General features: G+C 34.8%; 3 protein-coding genes across 5 annotated transcripts; 1 reads left to right on the top strand and 2 right to left on the bottom strand.

Moving 5' to 3' along the window:
- Positions 1-2184: 2184 nt before the first annotated feature.
- Positions 2185-6742, bottom strand: LOC109193504 (protein FAR1-RELATED SEQUENCE 7-like). Its single transcript, XM_019344344.1, has 7 exons — positions 6704-6742; positions 4995-5085; positions 4003-4612; positions 3543-3776; positions 2708-3286; positions 2395-2593; positions 2185-2301 (listed from the first exon to the last, which is right to left on the bottom strand). Exons 1-7 carry the CDS (start codon positions 6740-6742, stop codon positions 2185-2187), a joined length of 1869 nt encoding a protein of 622 aa, XP_019199889.1.
- Positions 6743-10872: 4130 nt separating this feature from the next.
- On the bottom strand, positions 10873-15205 carry LOC109193566 (psbP-like protein 1, chloroplastic). Of its 3 annotated transcripts, none has more exons than XM_019344430.1 (9): positions 15065-15199; positions 14493-14567; positions 14281-14377; positions 13108-13188; positions 12761-12843; positions 12472-12594; positions 12297-12368; positions 11654-11750; positions 10873-11177 (listed from the first exon to the last, which is right to left on the bottom strand). In XM_019344430.1, exons 2-9 carry the CDS (start codon positions 14553-14555, stop codon positions 11074-11076), a joined length of 720 nt encoding a protein of 239 aa, XP_019199975.1. In that variant the 5' UTR covers positions 14556-14567; positions 15065-15199; the 3' UTR covers positions 10873-11073. The 3 variants fall into 3 exon arrangements, with proteins under 3 accessions (XP_019199975.1, XP_019199976.1, XP_019199977.1); XM_019344431.1 differs by having other exon boundaries at positions 14493-14560; XM_019344432.1 differs by lacking the exons at positions 10873-11177; positions 11654-11750 and adding an exon at positions 11839-11870 and having other exon boundaries at positions 12248-12368; positions 15065-15205.
- A 1628-nt stretch (positions 15206-16833) lies between these two features.
- LOC109193565 (pentatricopeptide repeat-containing protein PNM1, mitochondrial) lies at positions 16834-18851 on the top strand. Its single transcript, XM_019344429.1, has one exon. It carries the CDS (start codon positions 16976-16978, stop codon positions 18584-18586), a length of 1611 nt encoding a protein of 536 aa, XP_019199974.1. The 5' UTR covers positions 16834-16975; the 3' UTR covers positions 18587-18851.
- The last annotated feature ends 5798 nt before the right edge of the window (positions 18852-24649 follow it).

Raw genomic sequence — 24649 nt, 5'->3', positions numbered from 1 at the left:
ATTTACATTATGGGAAACAGTAGATTACTTTAAATTGTGAAATGTTTATTTTGTAATATCAACTTGTTTTGTTTATTTCCAGTGAAGTGTTGTTTTCTGCCCATGATCTGTTTGCAACGAGAGAGGACATTGCAACACTGGCAAGTGGGCAACTAGCTACCAATATCCTGCAGATTTGGGCACACAGATTGACCGTGCTTGATATGAAAAGAGCAATTGATCAACCAAAGAGGATCTTCTTCTCAGAAGCTGCTTACTTAAGTACACGTCTAGAACTAAGCATTTTTTTTAAACAATGTACTATATGACACCCAACCTCTTCTTTACAGATGACGCTTGAAAAGGTTGAAATAAAAGCTAGGAATATGAATGTTGGTGACTTCTGTACAAATATTGACTACCAGTTGAGGGGGACTGCTATTGATATAACAGATGCAAGTCTTGTAAGTAAAATATATATATATGTATATATATATATATATATATATATATATATATATATATATATATATATATATATATATATATATATATACCTGATTATATGAATTCTAAGATTATTGAATTTACGTCTGTATTTGACACAGTTTGTTAAATCCCTTTTGATTATTCATTTCAGGTTTTCTTTATAATCTTGAGGCACAATCACTACTACTTAATGTGCTTTAACATCCCCAAGTCAAAACTTCAGATCATTGACAACAAGCTATTGCCCAAAGGAATACCAAGTAAAAACAGATATGAGAACTGCCCAGCCAAAATTGGTAATATATACTAATACTCCTATTTAATATCTATAGCCTATAGTTTAATATCTACATTACTCAAATTAATTAAACACTACAATTACTATATTGTGCAGAAAACAGCTTTCTACAAATACCTCCAATCGAAGAAAAACTCCCTTGCTAGAAAAGTGAAGAATATTGAAGTGGAGTGCACTCAAATGCCATGGCAGGACGAAGAGAACACAACAGATTGTGGCGTGTATTGCATGCGCCACATGGAAACTTACAAAGGGACTGAGGTAGACAAGTGGGAAACTGGTTTCATAGGGGGGATAATGGTGTAAGTAATAATCAACTTTGTTCTACATTACACATGTTATCTCTTGTTTCATCTAATTTTAACATCTATCTTTTATTTATTGTAGGCTGCTTTCATTACATCGCTTAGAGCCAAATATGCAGCAAACATACTCATGTGGAAGAACAATAAATACATGGAAACAATCATGCACTCAGCAAGGGACATCTACAAGAAAGAGAATTGAAACTACTAACAAGAATCTGTAAAAAGCAATTCTGCTAATCCAAGCTCAAACTTACTTGTATTTTGGTTCAGTTTTTGGAAGTTTCAGTTGATTGACAATTATCAGAAATTTGTATAAACTCCTTTTGGTAATCCAAGCTAATGTTTACTCGTATTCTATATTTTTCATATTCCCAATATAGTTTTGTGCATAATCAATGCAAATACTACACAAACTATAAACTATTAAAAAAATGTACATAATCGTATAAAGTAATACACATAAACCATAAAATGAATACACATAAACGTTACAGTACACCTACTGATAAAAAAAGGTCTGATATAACTTTGTTTCTGCTATGTTATGCAACCCAACACCCTACTGAATATAATCCATTCAAATAATATACATAAGACCAAGCATATCATTTCCCTATACTGATAACTGCAAATCTAAAAAAGAAATGTACATAAATATATAAAAGTAATTAACACAAATAAAAATGTACATAATCATATGAAGTAATACACATAAACCATATAATGAATACACATAAACTTTCAAAACAGTGCACATACTAATAAAAAAAGTCTGGCAAATATTTTTTTTCTGCTAATTTATACAATCAAACATCCTACTGAATATAATCCATGTACAGAATACACATAGGACCAAGCATATCATTTCCCTATACTGATAACTGCAAATCTAAAAAAGAAATGTACATAAATATATAAAAGTAATTAACACAAATAAAAATGTACATAATCATATGAAGTAATATACATAAACTATATAATGAATACACATAAACTTTTAAAACAGCACAAATCATAATAAATGTCTATTTTATTACTGCTGAGTTATATGATTCAACATCCTTCTGTACATGATACATATAATTACGATGATTAACACTAACATATGCTTTAATTATCCTCCATACTTGACATTGTGCTAACGTGACAAAAACTAGAACCTCCGGAACTTGGATGGACAAGATATCCATCACCAGTAATATTTAAAATATCATCCTCAACTTGAGACTGAACAACAAATTTTATTTTGGAAGCAACCGTATGTGCAAGATGCTTTCGTCCCCTTGCTTTGTTATATTTCTATGAAATAACACTGCTCACCCTCCTATTCCGCAACCCTTTCATCCGCCTAGTAGATGGATCCTTTATAACACCACTTGACGATCCTATGTCACATTCTTCAAATAAACTACCACCACATTCAGCTTCAAGTATTCTCTTTGCATCTGCAATTGCTTCTTCACAAATCTTCCGTCCTTCGATATTTTCCTGACTGTAAACAGCAAGCCTCTGAAATTTCCTAATGACTTATAATAACCAAACAGAAGATGCACCATTACCACTATCAACTCTAGACATTATATCAAAATTATCAACTTCAACAACTTTTTTAGTCCACCTCTTCAAAATATACTTCTCAGGGACTTCAGAAACACAATGCACATTTAGAATGCGTAAACAATGACAACACAAAATCCTCAATTCAGTAAACAACTTGCAACTACATCCAATGTCCATTTGTCTACTATTAAAGATCACTTCATGCCTAATAATATCAACATCAGGCCTCCAAACATGATACTTGTACACACCATTTTCCAACATCACACACTCTTGATAACATGATCCACCTTTCAAAAATTGTTCTTCAAACAAATAGTATATCTCAATTGTATAAATTTTCCTAGCATGCAACAGAATCTTAACATTATCCATCACCATTGTAGGTACACCTTGTGAACACAGAACATCTTCCCCATTCTCTCTACTTCTCCACTCTGATATAACCCCAACAAATGAGTTATAAAAATCACACAGACCAGATGTCTTAGACAACCTTCTAGAAATAGAGTGGTTTGTGGTCTCACTCCTTTGAGAAGATAAAATCCCACCCGAAAAATAATCTTTATTAAATGCAGGACACCATTTTTCTCTACACCCATAAAGCTTTTCAATCCAATGATTATTGTGACATTTATATGTTGTAACCATCCTGAAATAACATGCCATAAATATATTAAAGTAAACCTACAAGCATATCAGGATATCACATACAGAACAGACTAATGTACATAATCTTATACATGAATACACATAAACTATCAAATAAATACACATAAACTTGATCCAAAAAAAAATTAATTCTGTATTCTGTAAAATATAATCTAAAAATAGTCATTCAATGATAATCCAATATAAACTAATAAACTAATAAAAAAAAAATAACGAAGCATACATCAGACACGTACCTTGTCCAGTAAAATTCAAACTCTGCCTCTGTATCCGTATACTTCAACAAGCAATTGAATATATCTAAGAAATCTTTTTGATTTCTTAACCCTTTAATGTGCTTCTTTGAGTTCTCACCAATATGCCATATACATAGCCGATGTCGTGAACTTAGAAAAACTTGAACAATTGCAGCAGCCATAGCAGCACATTGATCAGTCATTATACTTTGTGGACTTTTGTAATCCATAGATCTAAAAAATGTCTTAAACAACAATACAAATGACCCAGTCTTCTAATTCATCAAAAACCGCATCCAAACATAACATTCATGCAATGGTGATTCATGCCAACAAAATGTCCACAAATCATGTCATATTTGTTAGTACGATATGTTGTATCGTGAACTAACAAGTCCCCAAACAAATCATAATCTCTCCTCATTCGTTCATCCCTAAAAAAAAAAAAAAACTACACAACCTTGACTCCAAATCCACCTCAAAATCAAAGTAAAAATCCCTTTCACTTGACTGCCTCCGTTTGAATATTTCAATCAATGTGTTTGAATCAGTCCCATCCAATCTGTTCAATGCATCGGTACATAAAGAGTTATATGCATCCCTACTTGTAAAACCAACAAGTGGTGATCCCCCTGATTGTGTTTTAAGGAATCTTACACCAGCTGCAACAGACACACCACTGCTCTTCAAATCAGTATGATAGGAAATATGATTCCTAGACACCATCTTATGTGACCTTAGAAGGTAACTCTTGCTTGGTGGAACCAATTCATTATTATGCAACTTCTCATGCTTCGAAACAATCCACATCTCATTCTCATGTAAAACGAATTGGACAAATCCACCGCAACCTGTACGACCAGCAATTTTAGAATAACACTCTTTTCCTGTAATCCTTTTAAATCCATCCTTCGAACAATGAAACATCTTCGTCTTCATTGTTTTTGTAGCAGAAGTATATCTTTGCTTACCCCTCCTCACACTAAAACCTACTCTAAAAGCATAGTCATTATACATGTCATATGCTTCATCAACCGAACACACTGACATCCCTACCAAATCCTGATCAGCTGCAAACCACATACAGTTTAAATACCCCTACTATTAATGTACATAATCCATAACTATAATACACATAAACACATGACACAATACACATAATCATAAATATATAAAATATCTTTTCAGTCCATCTTACTATGACATTCAATCCTAAAATCTACACAATTGCATAAAAAAAAGAACAAATCAAACCATACAATGCACATAAAACCTCCCTAGATCAACATCTTCAAATCAGACCATACTAGCATCCAATACAACCGCAATCAAACAACAATCCTATATCAATTCTTATATAATTCAACGCATCAATAACCCATGCGAATTCAATATATTCATCACACATCAAACAAATACAAAAAAAAAATCTTAAAAACCAAATATTAACACCTGGATTAACATCCTCTGTATCTGCCACTCCAACAGGATCAGTTATTTGCTGTCTCCGCCACATGCTGCTGCGCAATCGAATCATCCATGACTTACATCCAACAATTGCAAAAATATAGAGCAAATCGAAAAATTAGATCGATACCGTGTTTCTAATCCAACAGACATGATCGACACGACGACACCATCGCTTTAGAACCCCTCTCTCACTTCCCTCTTCTTAACACTTAACGGCGTTAACGGGACAATAAAAAAAGGCCGTTACTTATCAACTCCATACGGCGTCGTATTGAAGTTGGGCGCACATAGAGACATACACCGGGGTGTATGGTATAAATTGCCGAACACTTTGGCCTTGACTAAAGACAAAAATGAGGTTTCTAAAGTCCTAAGACAATGCATACATTATCAAAATCCAATTATACAACGATTCCTAACAAAAAAACAGAGCTTATACAATAACGTATAATGTCAAATGAAACTTTTGTAGAATTAAAATAATACTTTAGTGTTGTTATAATGACACTAATGCGTGTGGAAAATTAAACTAAAAAACAAAACTCATACAATAACATATATTGTCAAATGAACATGAAGTATAATTAAAATTATATTTCAATGTTACTATAATTAAACTAGTGCGTGAAAATGAAACAAAAAAATAGAGCTCATGCAATAACGTATATTATCAAATAAAATTATAGTAGAATTAAACTGATACTTTAGTGATGGTATAATGAAATTAGTGTACATGAAAAATGAAACTAAAAAATAAAACTATATAAACTTCTCACGAAGATTATGACCACTCGGCTTAAAAACATTTCCAGAAAATTAGTAGGCCCACATCAAACAAGCTTCATCCCTTGGAGACAAATTTCGGACAATATTTTGGTATACCAAGAGATCCTAAATTCAATGAGAACTAAGAGGGGCAAGCTAGGCTAGATGATGCTCAAAGTAGACCTCGAGAAAGCCTATGATAGGCTATCTTGGGAATTGATTGAAGATACTCTTAAGGACATTGGTTTCAACCTCAATTGGAGAAGAAATATCCGAAGTTGGTTACTACCTCGAGGCGTGCAGTGCTCTGGAACTCCTGCCAAACGGATTGGTTCTCACCAGGGAGGGGAATTAGACAAGGAGATCTTATCTCTCCCTCTTATTCGTGCTGTGCATTGAAAGATTAAGCCCTATCATAAGTGATTCAATAAGTTGTGGGCGCTGGAAAGGTATAAAAATTACCCGTCATGCTCCTAACTTGTCTCATTTGTTTTTTGCAAACGACCTAGTCCTTTTTGGAGAAGCTACGGTATGTCAAGCTTTGGAGATGAAGAACTGCCTGGAGCTATTCTGTGCAAGCTCGGGACAGAAGATCAGCCTCTCCAAGTCCTCTCTATTTTTTTTCCAAAAACACAGATCCAGCCATCCAACAGAGGATCGAGGAGTCAATCGGCATACCTAAAGTTCAAGATATGGGAAGATATTTGGGAGTACTATCTATACACGGTCGCCTTAAGAGTGGCTCATTTAGTGGAATCTTAGAGAAAATACAAGCCCGTCTAGCAGGCTGGAAAGCAAGATCTTTATCCTTAGCTGGGCGTCACGTGCTGGTTCAATCTGTATTAGCCTCAATTCCTTATTTTACTATGCAGACCACCATGATGCCATAAGGAGTCATTTCTTCTATCGAAAAATTGATCAGGAACTTTCTCTGGAGCAGCAGTGATGGGGCTAGGAAGTGCCATCTCTTGAATTGGAATATGGTGACCAATAGTAAATCTAATGGAGGGTTGGTGATAAACATTATTTTTAGTGTTATTTTAAATAATCTTTTTATAATTAATTCACAATAATTGATTAATTTTTATCTATTTTTATTTATTATTGCTATAAGTAATTTTATTTAATATTGTTTAATTTTGGGGTTATTTTTGCTATTAATCTAGTTTTGTTATAAGAATTGTTAGCCCAATAAATTATTGACTTCATTTTTATTATTATTATTATTATTATTATTATTATTATTATTATTATTATTATTATTATTATTATTATTATTATTATTATTATCATTGTTATTATTATTATTATTATTATTATTATTATTATTTAGAAACAAAGGAGTCGCAGACTTCTTCTCCGTCAAAGCTACGATCCTATTGAATAGCTGAAGCTTCGGACGAGACCGTGTCGGAGGAAGACGCAGTGACATTCGGTACAGCTCTGATTGGATGGTGAGAGATTAGAGTTACGATTGGACTGAGGATTATAAATAGAGGGTAGAAGGCATCAAGCCATGATCATCGATTGGCCCCGGACCAATTCCGGAGGCGATCCACAGCAGAGTCCATTCGCGCGGCGGAGCTTTGGGCTGGTGCGATTTCCGGACGGCAGCTTGGTGAATTTCTTGGGCGGCTTGGGACAGCAATAGCATTTTCTGGTTCAATCAGCTTAGTTTTTCATTATTCTTTTTAATTTTCTTGGTAAATTGCATTTTTGATTTTGAGGATTGCCAGCCGAGCTTTTTGGTTTGGTAACAAAGTCTTTCAATTTGTTTAGATAATTGTTAGTTTAGATAATTGTTTGGCAGTAACAATTCCACACGCCATTATTTCCTCATCCCTTCGTCCCTTTTATTTGTTAACTTATTTACTTTGTCTTTTGTTGGAAGATCAAATGTTCTGATTTAATTGCTAAACAATCTGATTTATGTTTTTAGATCTTTTTAATTTGATTGTTTAGTTAATATTCTGGTTCGTGGTAATTTACTTGTTCACCTTCGTAAGTTTTGATTCAATTATTTATTCGTTTAGCTTCATCAATTTCAATTATTAAAGTTATTAAATTGTCCATCAATTGGTTTACGTTCCTAGTATTTATTTGATCTCTTGCTATTTCATTTTGAGGTTATTCAATTATTTTTCATGTCGTTATTTTCTACTGGTAATTTAATTTAGCTAAGCTAATCCATTCTGGTTATCAATTCTATTTTTTTGACTTTGATTATTATACTTTCTTAAGTTGTCCTCATTCGATTTAATTTCGCTGCAATTTAAACTTTATTTTCTCTTTCCATTTTTTTAAGTAATTAAACTGCATTGTAACAATTCCTTGTGGGATCGACCCTTGCTAAGCACGCTACTACTACCATTGACTCGTGCACTTGCGAGGACTTTATTAAAATTGTCCAACAGTTGGGCATTCGCAGCCTCGAACACATGAACCTAGGCTTTCTAGCCAAACTGGGCTGGAGGCTGTTACAAGACGAGAATTGTCTTTGGGTGAAACTCTTCAAAGCCAAGTATGGTGTGTTGTCATCAGATATTTTGTCTTGGCAAGCAAAACGCAACAGCTCGAATGCTTGGAGAGGAATTTTAAAGATCAAACCCATTTTCCTGAACGGGACGAAGATGATTGTGAGAAATGGCCAGAACTCTCTCTTTTGGCATGATAAGTGGCTGGGCGAGAAATCACTTCTAGAAGTAGCTATCAACACTGTCCCCTTGCAGGATTTAAGCCGACTGGTAGCATCTTACTGGGATGCAGAATTTGGCTGGCTCTGGGACCAATTTGACAATCTACTCCCTGTGGAAATCCTCAATAAGCTGGCAGCTTTTATCCTTGTAGAGGAACCTGAGTTAATAGACATAAGGGGATGGATGGAATGACAAATCTTCTGGGTCTTTCTCCGTCAGCTCTGCCTATGGCTTTGCGGTGAACTCAAGCGAACCAGTAGAAGCTGCTAAGTGGAACAATATTTGGAAATTAAAACTGCCCAATCGCATTCGAACCTTTCTTTAGCTCCTTAGGCATGACAAGATCATGACTAACTACAATAGGATGTAACGTGGAATGACTAACTCTCCTACTTGTTGGCTCTGCGAGGGGCTGGTTGAAGATTCTGACCATGTGTTACGTCTCTGCCCAGCTGCGAGGAAGTCTGGAAGCATATTCTACCCGCTTCTCATAGAAGGCTACAGGGATTAACTTTCAAAAATTGGTTAGATGAAGGCATCTCGTCTGCAGCAAAGAGTAGAAGGCCATGTAGTGACAGTATCACCTTTGCTGTTACTGCATGGTGGATCTGGAAATGGCGCAACGAAGCAATCTTTAATGGAACTATCAAACCACTCAATTCAAAAGGCTATACTATTAATTATATCTCAACTAGAGGATATTAGCAGAGCCTTCGCTAGATCAAGGGGACTTCAATCAGGTGAAAATGATATGATTTGGATGCAACTTTGCTGGGATAAGCCGAGGGAGGGTACCTTTAAACTAAATGTGGATGGTTCCGCGACCTCAACCTCACAGCCAGCTGGGTGTGGTGGAGTTGTTAGAGACCATAATGGGAAGTGGAAAAAAGGGTTCCTTGCATCTTTTGCGTCCTGCACACCATTCGAAACGGAAGCCTGGGCATTTCTAAAAGGTATCCAATTACTAGCTTCTTTGAATTGCAACCGTGTTACCATTGAAAGTGATTTTGCAGATGCGGTAGAGTATATCAACTCCACCAGATTACCTACAATTGCTGGCCACAACATCTTGGAGGCTTGTAAACGGGAGATCCGGTTGTTTGAACTTTGTGAGATAAAATTCATTCCCCGAGAAATTAACTGTGTGGCGGATAGCCTCGCACGTTTGGCAAGATTACAAGGTGTTAGCTTCCAGATACTCTCTGACCCCCCCCCCCCCCCCCCCTCCCCAGCTGAAGTTATCACACAATTAGAAGAGGACGTTGTTGGTTTTCCTGTTTGGCGTAATATGTGCAATTCTCCTTAGTTCTGTTTTGTTCATCTTGTGGGTTTTCCCCTTCCATCAATATATATATAAAAAAATAAAACTATATATATATATATTTTGGAATACTATTAACTCTATTACAATGCAGTGTCTGTTCATAACTACTAGCGCCTCCACTTAGGCTCGAACCCACAACCTCCCATGTGGGAGTTCAACTTGGTATCATGTGAATAAAACTATATTGTTAAATGAAATTAAAGTGTAATTAAAATGATATGATGTCGTTTTGCTTTATTATCCATACTTTAAAATGATATGATGTCGTTTTGCTTTATTATCCATACTTTTACATGAACCATGGCTCACAATAAAATTTGTTTTGAAGAAATGGCAAATTATACCGTGCACCAGGGTGCACAATGCATTGTGCGCCCTGACTCAAAACGACGTCGTTTTGTACTTTTTTCGCATGTCTGCTGTTAACCCCTTAAAAAAAATCATGTTTCGAATGTACAAAATTGTATAATAGCAAACACAGAATTTTATACCTGAAAACACATAATTTTTATAACTGAAAATCCCCATGTTTCAAATGTACAGAATTATATAATAAAAAACACAGAATTTTATAACTGAAAATTTCCATGTTTCGAATGTACAAAATTATATAATAGAAAACACAGAATTTTATACGTGAAAACACATAATCTTTTTTAAAAGGATAAAAATCCCCTGTTTCAAATGTACAGAATTTTATACCTGAAAACACAGAATTTTATAACAGAATACAAAACGACGTCGTTTTGGGAGACGCGGGCTATGGCGCACGGTATAATAATTGTGAAGAAATCATTAGGTAATTTTAATTAGCCCATTCAATTAAAATACTTATCCAATTAATAAAATGATTAAAATAATTATCCAATAATCAACCTCCAAATGAAGTCCAATAGCAAACATATCAACCCATTACTCATTATTAATTTTTCAATTTCTAGTTTTCTACAGCAGCATATAATGGATCATGAAAATATAAAGTGCAACTTTAGTATTGATCTCATTGTAATTATTAGATGTTAGATTGTGATGTGTTATTCAAACTACTCTTTCAAAGAAGCAATAGCCTCTGCTATGCCGGAATGTGTAAATCTTAAATCATCATAATATGTATAAACCTTCCAAATGTGAGATCTGAGTTTTACTCTAAACAGATACAGAACCCTCTGTAAACTCATATCTAAATTGATTACAAATTAAAGCCTCTAATCTCATCATCTCAGACAATAATATCTTATGAAATTTGGGATACAAACAATGAAGATGTGGGTGCAAATTACACATTGAAAATTTGGAAGGAGTCCACCACAGTATGCAGTCTGTCTTTCATCTTCTCCCATCTCCTCTCATTCGCCCCGGTTGTCAATGTATAGATCTTACCTGCAGTTAATACTTTGTTTTCAGTCGAAGTATGTATAACGTATGGGAACCAAAACCATTCTTCTTATCAACAACATATATATAGGTTTAAACCCTAAACCTGAGGGCCCCTCACTCCCTACCCTAGGTGAGAGGAGGTAAATCTCGGGATGTGCCTCAGTGATGCAGAGTCTGAGTGCTTGCTTTTTGTCCCAAGACTGAGATCCTCCCTAATTGAGGATTCAAACTCGGGTATTTACTGGGTCACTACACCCACACTCAACCTTTCGACCACTGAGCTATGCCCCGGGGGCTTATCAACAACATATATATATATATATTGGCAAATGGTAGTTAATAAACAAAGAGATGAGTGCATGTTTGTTTGTATACACAAATTCAATGTTTGTGTGTATTTCCTCTTGGTTAGTACGAGTGCTATATTTCATCAGTCAAATGCCATTTTAACCCAATGATGGATTCAGTTAGTTTCTTACCATTGCCTATGCAGACTGCGGTGAGAGCATGGCGAGTGAAATTTGGTGCTTTCGCAACAAACTCAAACGTATAGTAGGCTTTCCCCTCTTCATCACGCTGTAACATCATAACCAACCGCAAACTTTATAGACATTGAGCAAATGTAATTCATGCAAGCATGCCAACAAATTAAATGCGTATATATGGAGAATGGCATAAATTATATTGTGATAACAGCTAGCTACTATACACGCAAGCATTTGCCAAACACTGAAGCAAGCATGTATATTTTGCTTGAGGTAGGGCGCTAGACTTGGCCCCGCACTTGCGAGTCTAACTGTACAGTTTTTGCTCTTGCTGGGACTCGAACTCGTAACCTGGCTCTAATACCACTTGTTAGGATCAGACACTTAACACTACGTCAAAAACTATAGCTCACAACGAAGGTGCAACTTCATTTCCTTATACTGCCACATTTTTTAGAGGCAAGGTGCTGGACTTGGCCTTTCACAGGCCTCCACCAAACATAACAGATCAGATATTTCAGGATCAGACCTTTAATTATGACTAGTGAATTCAAAGATCCCAATCTATTGGAAATTAGTTGCATATACAGCAATACCAGTGGAAAAGTAGATTAATCAATGTCAAGACATCATGTACCTCTTTCACCTCAATGAGTTTTGTTTTCTGAGAAGGTGAAGCCAAAACCTTTGTTATTAAAGTTTCAGCAACCTGAAAGAAATTATTTTTTTTAAAAAAAAAAAAAAAAATTCATGATGACATTTATTTATTTATTTACTTATCAAAGTTTCAGATATCAGAATTTGCTGCTTACTTCTTGTGCAGAACCAAAGTCCCGAATGTCTTGTTTGGTAGTCGGGAACACATTTACACTCACACTTTCTAGTGGTTCGATAACATCTTTGAAAACCTTGTCCTGACCTTCGACAACTACTTCCTGGTCGGAAGAAAATAAACAAATTGAAGGCAACAGAGCAGACGCAAAAAGGAAAAAGATTTTTTACAAAAATGTAAAGAATCAGATCTTTGCACACTGACTAACAATGAGAAAGTGTGAATTTAAGGATGTTCAATAGATAAGACTAAAGGGAGTAAGGGCAAACCTGCCACCCAAAGGGATAGACAAAAGAGTATCCATCCTTCTTGTCAGTGACTGGCAGAAATCCCTTCTTACTTTCTGCAGCAACTGAGCCATATCAAAGGTGTACTCTTAGGATATCAGCCATCAAAATTTAAGAATCAATTCACTAAAATCGTATGCCATACTTATTGATCCATTATCTCAAATAAATGTGATACAAAAACAAAATTTAATATCCCTGAAAGCAATGGGGTAGCAGTCATAAGTCGTAACTGAAAGCTAATGGAGAAGAAGAGAGTAGATGATTGACGAAAGCCATGAGATTCTAAAAATAGATAAGTATAAGAACCTTGATAATGGTATACTTACACGATGTCTTAGTCTGCATAGAAATCAACAAGGGGCAAATAATTGCTCCCAAGGCAAGTACTTGACGCCTTTGTGGTTGATCTGCAACATGAATAAAGAAGCAACAAGAATTTATTAGTGAAGTAGAGATCGAGAAAGAAGTCGATGTGAATGAAGAAGAAACTTTTGCCCTATTGGATTATGCCAGAAATACGCATGCAAAAAGCAAAAATCCATGATATTAACATGGTTTGAACATTTTTTCAGTGAATTATGATAATAATTTATGCAGTATCTATTTCGAGTTTTGTGAACCCCATTGAGCATTCGTGTTCATGCAAACCAACCAAACATTGTCACTACTAAAATTACACCAAATATGATAGAAGAAACATAACAAGGCCAAAATATCCCCATCAAGTAATATGCCTGTCACTCAACTAAGCTAAAATGCACATCGGCCAAACCACACTAAAAGATTGAATCAAACCAATTAGCTAGTCTAACCATGGTCTTATAAACCCATATGTTCTCTCTTATTTTGTCAATGTGGGACTCTTAACAATCCAGAAATATTTAGGCCCTGTTTGGTAACATAGTTAGTTTATTAGTCAATTTTGGCTTATTTGACCATATTTAGCTGTTTGACTTGTTAAACAATCAATATAAGTGTTTGATTAATTAGCTTTTTGTAACAACTTATTACTCCAAAATGCTAAAATTCAAAAAGCTTCTCAAGATAGCTTTTTCGATCAACTTTTTGAGAAAGTCATTTTGTATGTAATCAGCTACCAGTTAACAACTAATTTACCAAACACTTTTCTACAATCAGCTAATGCTATCAACTAGCCAACCCCACTAACCCAATCAGCTAACACCCCCTTAAACCATTTTATTCCCTTACAATTGTACACAAGTTTGTAAATTTTCAAAAGGGATACCTGATGGATCCTTAGTTCATTTAAACAAACATGCAATGCTCATGAATTGGAATAGTGTGTGAACATGTGTATATATATATATATATATATATATATATATATATATATATATATATATATATATATATATATATATATATATATATATTGCTTCACCGACAATTCAAGTAACGAACATGTGAGAACCAAGCTTAATTTAGCTTAGAAGTTTGATAGATAGAGCGAGTATATGGAATGTAAAATAGGATCCGACCTGGGGAAGAGGAAGTTAAAGCCACAGGCACTTGCTCTGATCTGACAAGGAAGGAAGCGTGCCTGCGATTTTGGACATTTCTAAACAATCCTCCTAGCTGGTGAATTTCGATCCACATTCATTTATACACCAAACATACATACATAATAATCTTGACAAATGTGAATAGCGAAGCAAACGCAAAGAGACAGATCGAGAGAGAGAAGTAGAACCTGAGGGGATGCGCGGGGAAAGCACGAATGATGGATTGTTTGAAACTCTTGCAATGACACCATTTCTCCTGCACTCTTTTGAAATGAAAAATTTATAAACAATTATGCTATTATGCACCACGTACAAAGATTCATTTCTCACTAAAAGGAACCAAATTTCCCAATGTCAACAAATGCCCAGGAATCCATCCAACTTTAGCATTGATACAAAACTAATATGGATAATTGGATATAGCAAGCTCACTCTACATTTCAAGTTCATATATGTGTCTATATATAAATAAAATCAATTTGATTATGCTAACAGCTTCATGTGTAAGTGTAACATATGCAATAAATTTGAACCAATTCTCTAGCTACAAGCTGAATGGGGAGAGCTTCCTTACTCAAAAACCAGAGCCATCTAATTTCAACTAAAAAAAAAAAAAAAAAAAAAAAAGGTTCCCATTTTATAATTATATTTACTAAAGATTGAGAAGAAAGTTTAATTATTGATGTGCATTTGTGATATGATGTTTTAAAATGCAAAGTCCCTCCATTACAGAAAACATTGGCCGGCGTTCAAGAATTACCTTGGCTTAGGCGCCGGCGGTGGAATTTTACGGCGAGTGAGGCTGCCACGTGTCCGAGTGGGGGGTTCTGTTTCTCCTTATTATCTTCTTCAGTTCTGCCTCGCACCACATCATCCAAATCTCCCACCTTCTCTCTCTCACTATTATATCTCTTATTATTCTCTCCATTCGTTAAAGTGAAAAGACCATAATAACCCTGCCCAGTTGGCCTATTGCACTACTAATTTTGTATGAGTTAATGTCATATAGAGTCTTTCAAGTATAATAATTTTGTCACGTTTAATCTTAAACTTTTAAATTAATCATCTATAATTATTCTATTTTTAAATGGTTACCACTTATGGTCTAAATTAACCACTTATAATTTTTCAACTTTCAAAATTTAACTAAGAGTTTTTTACAGTTTTGGTCCCACGACTATAGTGTCACTAACAATTTTAATCCACGATTTTTATAACTTGCAGAATTTGTACACGACTATTACTTTCTTAGCAAAAATAGTCCTTCCGGTAAACTTTTCGTCAATTTTTCACCAGAATTTTTTTTTCTCCTTTTTTCACAAGTGTACAATGCTCTTTTCATTTATCTAAACTGATGATGATGATGATGATGATGATGATGATGATGATGATGATGATAAAATGATAAAGTTAAGCTCAGATTAGGCACACAATACACTTTTACCCTCATTTTCCCTCTTTTACCTATTTTAAAATAATGATTAATTACTTTCTTGAAGGAGACAAGTTCAAGTTTAAGTGAGAATGAGGGTGAAAGTGTACTGTGTGCGTAATTTGAGCTTAAGTTTATTATTATTTTTTTATTATTATTATTATTATTATTATTATTATTATTATTATTATTATTTAGGTCATTAGTTTAGATAAATGAAAAGATCATTATACCCTTGTGAAAAATGAGAAAAAAAATTTCGGTGAAAAATTGCGAAAAGTTCGCGGAAAGGACTATTTTTGCTAAGAAAGTAATAGTCGTGAACCAATTCTGCAAGTTTTAAAAGTCGTGGATTAAAGTTGTTAGTGACACTATAGTCGTGGGACCAAAACTGCAAAAAAACTCATTTAAGTAATCCCGTAGTTCTTATGGAAGGATCAAAGACGGTTTAAATTTGATAGTAGAAGGATCATCAGTGGTTAACATGGATTATGAATGGTAACAAATTAAAAGTCGAAGGACCACGAGTGATCAATTTATAAATTTATTACTAAATGTGACAAAATTACTATATTTGGAGGACCCAATGCTACTACCTCAATTTTGTCTTTTCATCCTCCCGTTGATGAGGGAACGTTATGCTGTAGAACCGTGGCCACCTTACAAGGTGGGCACGGTTCCAGATTCATAACTTTTATACTGTAAATTCATAATTTAAATATAATATATTCATAATTTCTATATTGCAAATTCATAATATCGGTAGATTCATAATTTCTAAACTGTATAATTATCAAATTATGAACATATAGTTCTGGTGATTTGGGAATACAGAGTTCAACAATTGAAAATATCAAAAATTATGAACATATAGCTCTATCACATGTTCACAAACTTAATACTATAGATTCATGATTTCTATACTGTAGATTCATAATTTCTACACTATAGATTCATATTGAAGACGAAACAATGCGATTGTGAAGAGAAAAACGCGACAAGTGAAAAATTAAATTCACACTATAAAAATTATGAATCTGGAATCGTGTCCACCTCGCGTTTCCACAGCATAATTTGCAGTTGATGAGGCTCCTCCTTTCATGCCCTGGACCGCGCCGCATCAGATCAAGAATTGATCCCTCCTAGAGCCCCTGAGCAGAGCTTAACCCTCAGGCCTCAGCCCAGCCGCCTCCATTGCTTCGCTGCACCGCTTTCTCTCTCACTCACTTTACACCCAAAATGCGTAGGTCTACGGCTCTCCACCTCCGTGCAGTTTTCCGGTGGAAATCTTCATCAGCAACCGCCGAACATTGCCTTCTCAACTCTCCTCAATTTTCACTCTCTAAACCCCATTTTCTGTCTCCTTCGCCGCAATATTCTTTCTCCTCCGCCGTTGCCCAACTAAAATCACCCTTCTTTCTTTCTTCCTCAGCTCTCAGGTCATTTTCTTCCGAAGCAGATGAGCGTACCGGTGGCGGGTCAATAAATGAAGAAAGCCCAGAAGAAGCAACGGCTGGAATTCTCTCCGCCGAGCTTCTCAAGGATCCGCAGGTAGAATCTCTCCCTATCCTGCAAAGACTCGATCTTTCCTTCTCTCACATCGCCCTCACACATTCCCTCATCCGCGCCACTCTCAATCTCTCCCCTGATTCGGGCAGGGCGGTGCTTGGGTTTCTCGATTGGGTCAAGACCCGGCCCAATTTCGAGCTAGAAGATGAGGTTTACTCTTGCTTCGTCGACTATTTTGGTAGAAAAAAGGATTTCAAGGCCACCCATGATGTGCTTATTGGTGGCCGTGGTGTTATTGGGGCTAAAACCCTGGAATCCATGATTGATAGATTAGTCCGGGCTGGGAGGCCTACCCAGACAGTGGCCTTCTTTGAGAAAATGGAGAAAGAATACGGGTTTGTTAGGAACATGGATTCCTTGAAATTGGTTGTTTCAAAGCTCTGTGAACATGGTTTTGCTAGTTATGCTGAGAAAATGGTGAAGAGTTTAGCTAATGAGTTTTTCCCTGATGAATATGTATGTGAGATGTTAATCAAAGGGTGGTGTGTTGATGAGAAACTCGATGAGGCACAGAGATTAGCTGGTGAGATGTATAGGGGAGGATTCGAGATTGGTACGCCTTCGTATAATGCGATTCTTGACTGTGTTTGTAAGCTTTGTAGGAGGAAGGATCCTTTCCGGCTTCAATCCGAGGTGGATAAGTTGTTGTTAGAAATGGAAGAGAAGGGCGTCCCGAGAGACGTGGAGACCTTCAATGTGTTGGTTTCTAATTTGTGTAAGATTAGACAAACTCAGACCGCGATTGACTTATTCTATCGGATGGGGGAATGGGGATGTCATCCCAACGAGACAACGTTTCTCACGCTTATTAGGAGTTTGTATCAGGCCGCGAGAGTTGGAGAGGGCGACGAAATGATTGATAGGATGAAGTCTGCGGGATATGGAGATGCGCTCGATAAGAAGGCGTATTATGGATTTCTTAAAATACTATGTGGGATCGAGAGGATCGATCACGCCATGAATGTTTTCACGAAGATGAAAGAAGATGGTTGCAAACCGGGAATTAAGACGTATGAGTTATTGATGGGAAGGTTGGTTGCTCATGGCCGGATGGATAAGGCAAATGCTCTTTATAAAGAAGCCGAGAGCGATGGGATTCAAGTTGAGCCAAAGGCATATAAGGTGGATCCTAGATTTGCAAAGAAGAAGTCTTCTACTTGCGTGAAGAAGGAGAAGAAGCGAGAGACATTGCCCGAGAAAATGGCTAGGAAGAGGAGAACTCTCAAGAAAATCCGGCTTAGTTATGTGAAGAAGCCCAGAGGAACACGTCGAGCCCTTTGATCAAAATCGCATTTGATGTTGTCAAGAAAAACTCCATGAAAGGTTAAACTTCACTATAGAGTAATTCTTTCACTTGATTTTACTGGTGGCTTCTTGTTTTTAGATCAGTTTTGCAACATTAGAAATAAATTTTCAGTTCAAACTTCAATGCTCCGACTCTGCTATACATGAGATTTTAGCTGTTAAGTGTTTGGTTTTGTTCATTTTAGAGTGTCAATCAACATCAGACTTGGTATATGACTCCAAGCATTTCTTTGTTGTTAAATCTGCAAAAAAGTAGCCTCAAAGATTTCGTGATGGGCTATCGAGCAACATACATTTTTATGCCCCCCTATCCCACTCTTATTACTTGTGTCTTATTACTTGTGTTAGCAAATAGAGTTTTCGATAAATTACTTGTATGTGGTTGTTTATGTTCTTTATTAAGGTAAACGAACATAAATGATAAATCAACAAATTTTAGAGCTCGATTTATAAATGAATAGAGTCTGAACAGTTGTAGATTCGTTTGCTAAGAGCTTGCTTGTGTTCGTTTAATAGTTTACGAACATGAACAAGCAATTAAGTGCACATATATATATATAAGTTCAGGTGCGGCTGCACCAATGGTTAAGCGATAAAACACACAAATTAGGTACGCATCACCAAAAACACACCATTAGGTATGAATAAAAGCACCACACAGTGTTCGGAAATACATCATTAGGAGTGTTGAGTTATATGATGTATTTTTTTGGGGTGTATTGTGTATTTTTTGGTATATTTTTGCACTTCAGTGTTGTGTTTTTCTCCTATGTTGGTGTCTTTCGTTAACAATGTTGGTGTATCCGTGCGGCCGCATTTGAGCAATTTCATATATATATATATATATATATATATATATATATATATATATATATATGTATATCATGAACATGTGTATGTACGTGGTTTGTTATTAAGTGTTGATGAACGTGTTCAAGAACATGTTCGTGGACGTGTTTGCAAATGTTAACGAAGACTAATGAACGCTTAAAAAACAAACATAAATTTAGGATTTTCAAAAACTTTAACAAACACAAACAATAGTAACTTTCGTTCATTTATGTTCGATTTGTTAAGAGTCTTACTTATTACCAATCGTTATGCTATGGACCCGTGTCCAGCATGCATGCTGGACACGGGTAACAGTGATCTTTTTTTTTTTTTTTTTTTTTTTTTTTTTAAATTTCAGACCGCTTCATTATAGGAGTATATGTTCATAATTTTATTACTATATGTTCATAATTGTAAGTTCATAATGTCAGAGCTCTATGTTCATAATTCAATAACTGTACATTCATACTTTCATAACTGTACATTCATAATTCCGTAACTGTACATTTATAATTCAATAACGGTAACTTCATAATTTTCGAAACTCTATGTTCATAATTTTATCACTATATGTTCATATTGTAAGTTCATAATGTCAGAGCTCTGTGTTCATAATTGCATAACTGTACATTCATAATTGCATAACTGTACATTCATAATTCCGTAATTGTACATTCATAATTCAATAACTGTAAAATCATAATTTTCGAAGCTCCATGTTCACAATTTTAGAGCTCTATGTTCATAATTTTATCACTATATGTTCATAATTGTAAGTTAATAATGTCAGAATTTTGTGTTTATAATTTTATAACTTAGATTCATAATATCATAACTGTACATTCGTAATGTCATAACTGTACATTCATAATGGCCTAAACGAATAACGTCGTTAATGTCTTAACGACGAGACAAAATAAAATTTTTTTTTTTTAAAGTGGAATGGCACGTTTTTCTTAAAAACGACGTCGTTTTGACTTGTGTCCACAATGCATTGTGGACACGGGTCCATGGCATAATTTGCCACTTATTACTCAAACTAGATAACTTGATGGGTTACTAATTCTTTAACGCGCAATAACTTGTAGAGATATTCTCTTATCACTCCATTGCAATTTACATCCTAGGGGCACACGTCACGATTCCAAATGCAAATAAGAACATTCACAAAAATTTAAATATTTACAACTTTTAATTTGGCTCATAAAACATTAGCAAGTGTTGGTGTGCTTCAAGTTTATGAGAATATGATTGTGCCAAATAATGTTTCACCGGATAAGTGCAGTGGTATTTACATTTAGTTTGGGTCATCATATCAATTATTATGGGTTGATTACCTCCAACAAATTTAAATGTTTTTGGTAGGTAAACCAAATATGCTTTTAAAGAAAAATATTACTCCGTAGTACATATATTCTCAACTCTTGACACTTCGGTTCGACAAAACATTTGGGATGATATAAATTACGTTGACGACTCAATGGTTTAGCAGACATGGTCAAAAATGCCGGCGCGCAAAAGGGATTTGCCACTTTCCTCTGCCGAGGTTCAAATTTTAGTTTCTTCTCCCAACTACTGCATATTAAACCATGAGCTAAGCTCGTACTTGCCATTTCTTTTTATTCTCTATTTCCAAATATATAATGTAGACAACTTTTTTTGGGGCCCAGAAAATTAAAATGCCCTATCCAAACTTGTTACATCAAGAAATTTGGTTGAGAGAGTATAATTTGAGGGTCTGTCTAGTAGAACTCTTTTGTAAATTTAACCAATTATTCAAACATTAATTCAACTCTCAATCTACAACTACATTTTTTTTTAACTTCGTTTATCCTATGTTTCATTCATTAACATAGATGTTTAGGGAGAAATGGGAGAACTCTTTCAGTCTTTTGGGTCATTGAGTGGCAAGGTGCCACTCTTTTCTCCTTAGTTTTCATTAAAACCATGATATAATATTCTTCCAATAATCATTGTTTTTTATTAATTAATTGTAATACATAGACACGTACACATATTATGAATAGAACAAGCTTTATAACAAATGACATTTTGGTATTATTTAAAAAGGAAAAAAAAAAAAAAAGGATGATGCGCAATTAAGAAAGTTCGTATAAGACTTTAGGGGGCGTTTGGTTCAGGTTATATAACATAACCAAGGGAATGTGACATTTCAAAGCTTATATTCCTATGTTTGGTTTACATTATCTCAGGGAATCTAACATTTCCCAGGAATGTCACATTCCCTCCACATAGGATTTTGAAGGGAATGTGATTCCCTTCAATTTATAAGGTTATGTAAGATAACCTTGGTTATGTTAGTTTATTACACACACATATACATACATACATATATATATATATATATATATATATATATATATATATATATATAATTATTTTTGTAATTATATATTTTTTATTTTTATTATGTTAGGTTAGCATATAAAATAATTTTGTTTCTCAAGTTCAATATTTTAGTTAATATTTTAAAATCATGTACTTATATATGATATCGTTATCTTAATTATTTATTTTAATTTTTAAATTTATTAAAATATATGAAAATATGTTAAGGATATTATAGTGTGTGAATAAAAGATAACCCTAAACCAAACATGATTATATTACATACCCCAATTTTAACCAAACACAGGAATCTAACATTCCCAGTAATCTAACATTCCCAGCAATCTAACATTCCCTAAGGTAATCTGACATTCCGTGAACCAAACGACCCCTTAGAGTTTTGCTTTCACACACACACACACACACACAAACACACACACACACACACACACACACACACACACACACACACACACACATATATATATATATATATATATATATATATATATATATATATATATATATATATATATATATATATATATATATATATAGATTTTGGTTCTTATGAGGTCATGTCTTCTCGTGCGGTCAGTGCGGCGTACACCATTAGGTATGCATAAATGCACCATACAGTGTTCGAAAATACACCAGAATAAAATGACAAAAAATGCACCACACCAAAAAATTATACACCACACATATAGGTCCTGTTTGGTAAAAAATTGGCCTATAGACCAATTTTGGCTTATTTGACCACTATTAATTGTTTGATTTAGTTAAAATATCAATATAAATGTTTGGTTAATTAGCTTTTTATAACTCCAAAAGGCTAAAATTCAAAAGCTACTCCAAGCAACTTTTTCAATTAGCTTTTTGAGAAAAAAAAATTATACCAAACAGCTATCAGCCAACAGCTAATTTACCAAACACTTTTCTACAATCAGCTAATGTTATCAACTATTTATACCCTCTAATTAACACAATCAGCTAACAGCCATTTTACCAAACATGACATAGTGTATTTACGAACACTGTGTGGTGCATTTATGCATACCTAATGGTGTATGCCGCACTGACCGCACGGGAAGACCTGACCTCAGAGGAACATGACCATATATATATATATATATATATATATATATATATATATATATATTATGACATCCAACTTTTGCCCAAGTAAATTGACTTTTGTTTCTATGATTAAAATAAAAATTCTGAAAATAGAAAAGAGTTTGCTTAATTTACGGCTGAGGATTCACTGATTCTGACAATCTATTGGAGGCATACATTAGTCTAATTTCAAATCCAATGGGCATGTTTGTTTTTGTTTTAGAGAAAATATTTACAATCAGTACTTTAGAGTATACACCAGATAAAGTTCATTTTACTTATGTATAATAATTTGCAAACCACACAAGAGAGTTAAATTACACAAGAATAATGCTTCATTCACTTAGGCATCCTTTTTGGAGAATATTTTCATTTTTAAGAATACATTTGAGTTCAAATTATCACATTTTTTATTTTACCTTTTTAAAAATTCATGTTACTTAATACTTTTGGAGAATGGAATTTTAGAAAATGCAAGAAAAAAAAAAAAAGAAAAAGATCTCTAAGAGTTTTACATTCTAGAAAACTAATAAATGAGAACATATAACATTTAATATGATATTCCTAAGCACATAACATGAAATAAATATTTAAAAATAATATTATATTAGTTGGAATTATTTACACTTTTGGTCTGGAAATTATTTATTCATTTATTTTTGTTCGTTTAGTGCACAACTTCTCAACTTGTACTTTTTTGCTATTTCCCATTGAGTTGATTCCAGCATTGGTCCCCCGCCTATGTTGATTTTTCAAAATTGATTATCAACTTTTAATTTGGACAATTTAAACCCTCGACTTTAAAAAAATTTCCAATATTGGTCCTTCAATTCGGTTCCCTTGGTGTTAAATTGACGTTAAAAGCAGGGCTAAAAAAGTCTTTTTACCTTTAAAGATTATTATACGTTTGTTTCCTGGATTAACCAAAGCCGTTCGCCGCCGACGACGAACCTTCCAAGTCCAACAAACAACGGCATCTCCATGATTCCTCCCCGAAAGCCTTGGACGCTCTTTCACTATCTCTGTATTTGACGAATGTGTTGTTATTTGCGGTGTTTTTCTCGGTGATGTATTTTCTCCTCGTCAGGTGGAGGAAGAAGAGCCGCAACTCCACACCTTTGGAAGAGGATAGCCACCTTGGTCCTTGTGCGTCTGCCACCACTTTGGGATGCGTTGTCCATCCACCACCTGTTCGAAAAAATGTTCCAGTGGTCCCTAAGCACCCGGCGGAGGTGGCAACGACCTTGCCTGAGAAACCAGTTTCGATATTTAGCCCTGTAGCATCCGGGGACGACGAGGAGATTATCAAATCCCATCTGAGATAGAGAAAGTTTTATGGGTTTCATTCATCTGATTCTGCGCTAAATTTGTGAAGCTTCTGCAATGGCTGCTGCGGTGGGAAGGATTGGAGGGGGGGGGGCTGGGGGTTACGGTTCAGGCTCTGGGTCATTAGAGCGGTTGAGGAATTCTGGGAAGAAGCGCAGGAACGAGAAGGAGTTAGAGTCTCCTGCGTTTCTTCCCCTTTAAGAAAGCTTTCAGACAGCTTGCTCTTAAGGTATCTGTTTTTGTTGCACAATCATTTCCCCTTGTTCATAATTCATAAAAATGGCAATTTTCTTCCAACACCTGCACACAAAATCTATTCTTGTTTCTGCCTTTTTTATTCTTCATAAAGATGTTTCTTTTATTTTATGAGTTTTCTTTGTGTTCATAACTGCAGTACAACGTTTCATAGATTAG

The sequence above is a fragment of the Ipomoea nil genome, unplaced genomic scaffold (assembly GCF_001879475.1).
Source record: "Ipomoea nil cultivar Tokyo-kokei standard unplaced genomic scaffold, Asagao_1.1 scaffold1895, whole genome shotgun sequence".
NCBI lineage: Eukaryota > Viridiplantae > Streptophyta > Magnoliopsida > Solanales > Convolvulaceae > Ipomoea > Ipomoea nil.
Note: the sequence above shows the minus strand (reverse complement) of the source record. Positions and strands in the feature narration are given on the sequence as shown.

Excerpts from the sequence above, each read along its gene's own strand:
- LOC109193566 (XM_019344430.1), bottom strand. The coding sequence starts at position 14,555 with ATGGTGTCATTGCAAGAGTTTCAAACAATCCATCATTCGTGCTTTCCC. Across the intron at positions 12,595-12,760 it reads TCTATCCCTTTGGGTGGCAG|GAAGTAGTTGTCGAAGGTCA; the intron begins GTTTGCCCTTAC and ends TCTTCCGACCAG. Across the intron at positions 11,751-12,296 it reads AACTCATTGAGGTGAAAGAG|CGTGATGAAGAGGGGAAAGC; the intron begins GTACATGATGTC and ends ATGATGTTACAG.
- LOC109193504 (XM_019344344.1), bottom strand. The coding sequence starts at position 6,742 with ATGGCACTTCCTAGCCCCATCACTGCTGCTCCAGAGAAA. Across the intron at positions 5,086-6,703 it reads TCACTGCTGCTCCAGAGAAA|TCATGGATGATTCGATTGCG; the intron begins GTTCCTGATCAA and ends GTTGGATGTAAG. Across the intron at positions 2,302-2,394 it reads AAGGGTTGCGGAATAGGAGG|TCTCAAGTTGAGGATGATAT; the intron begins GTGAGCAGTGTT and ends TTTGTTGTTCAG.
- LOC109193565 (XM_019344429.1), top strand. The coding sequence starts at position 16,976 with ATGCGTAGGTCTACGGCTCTCCACCTCCGTGCAGTTTTCCGGTGGAAA.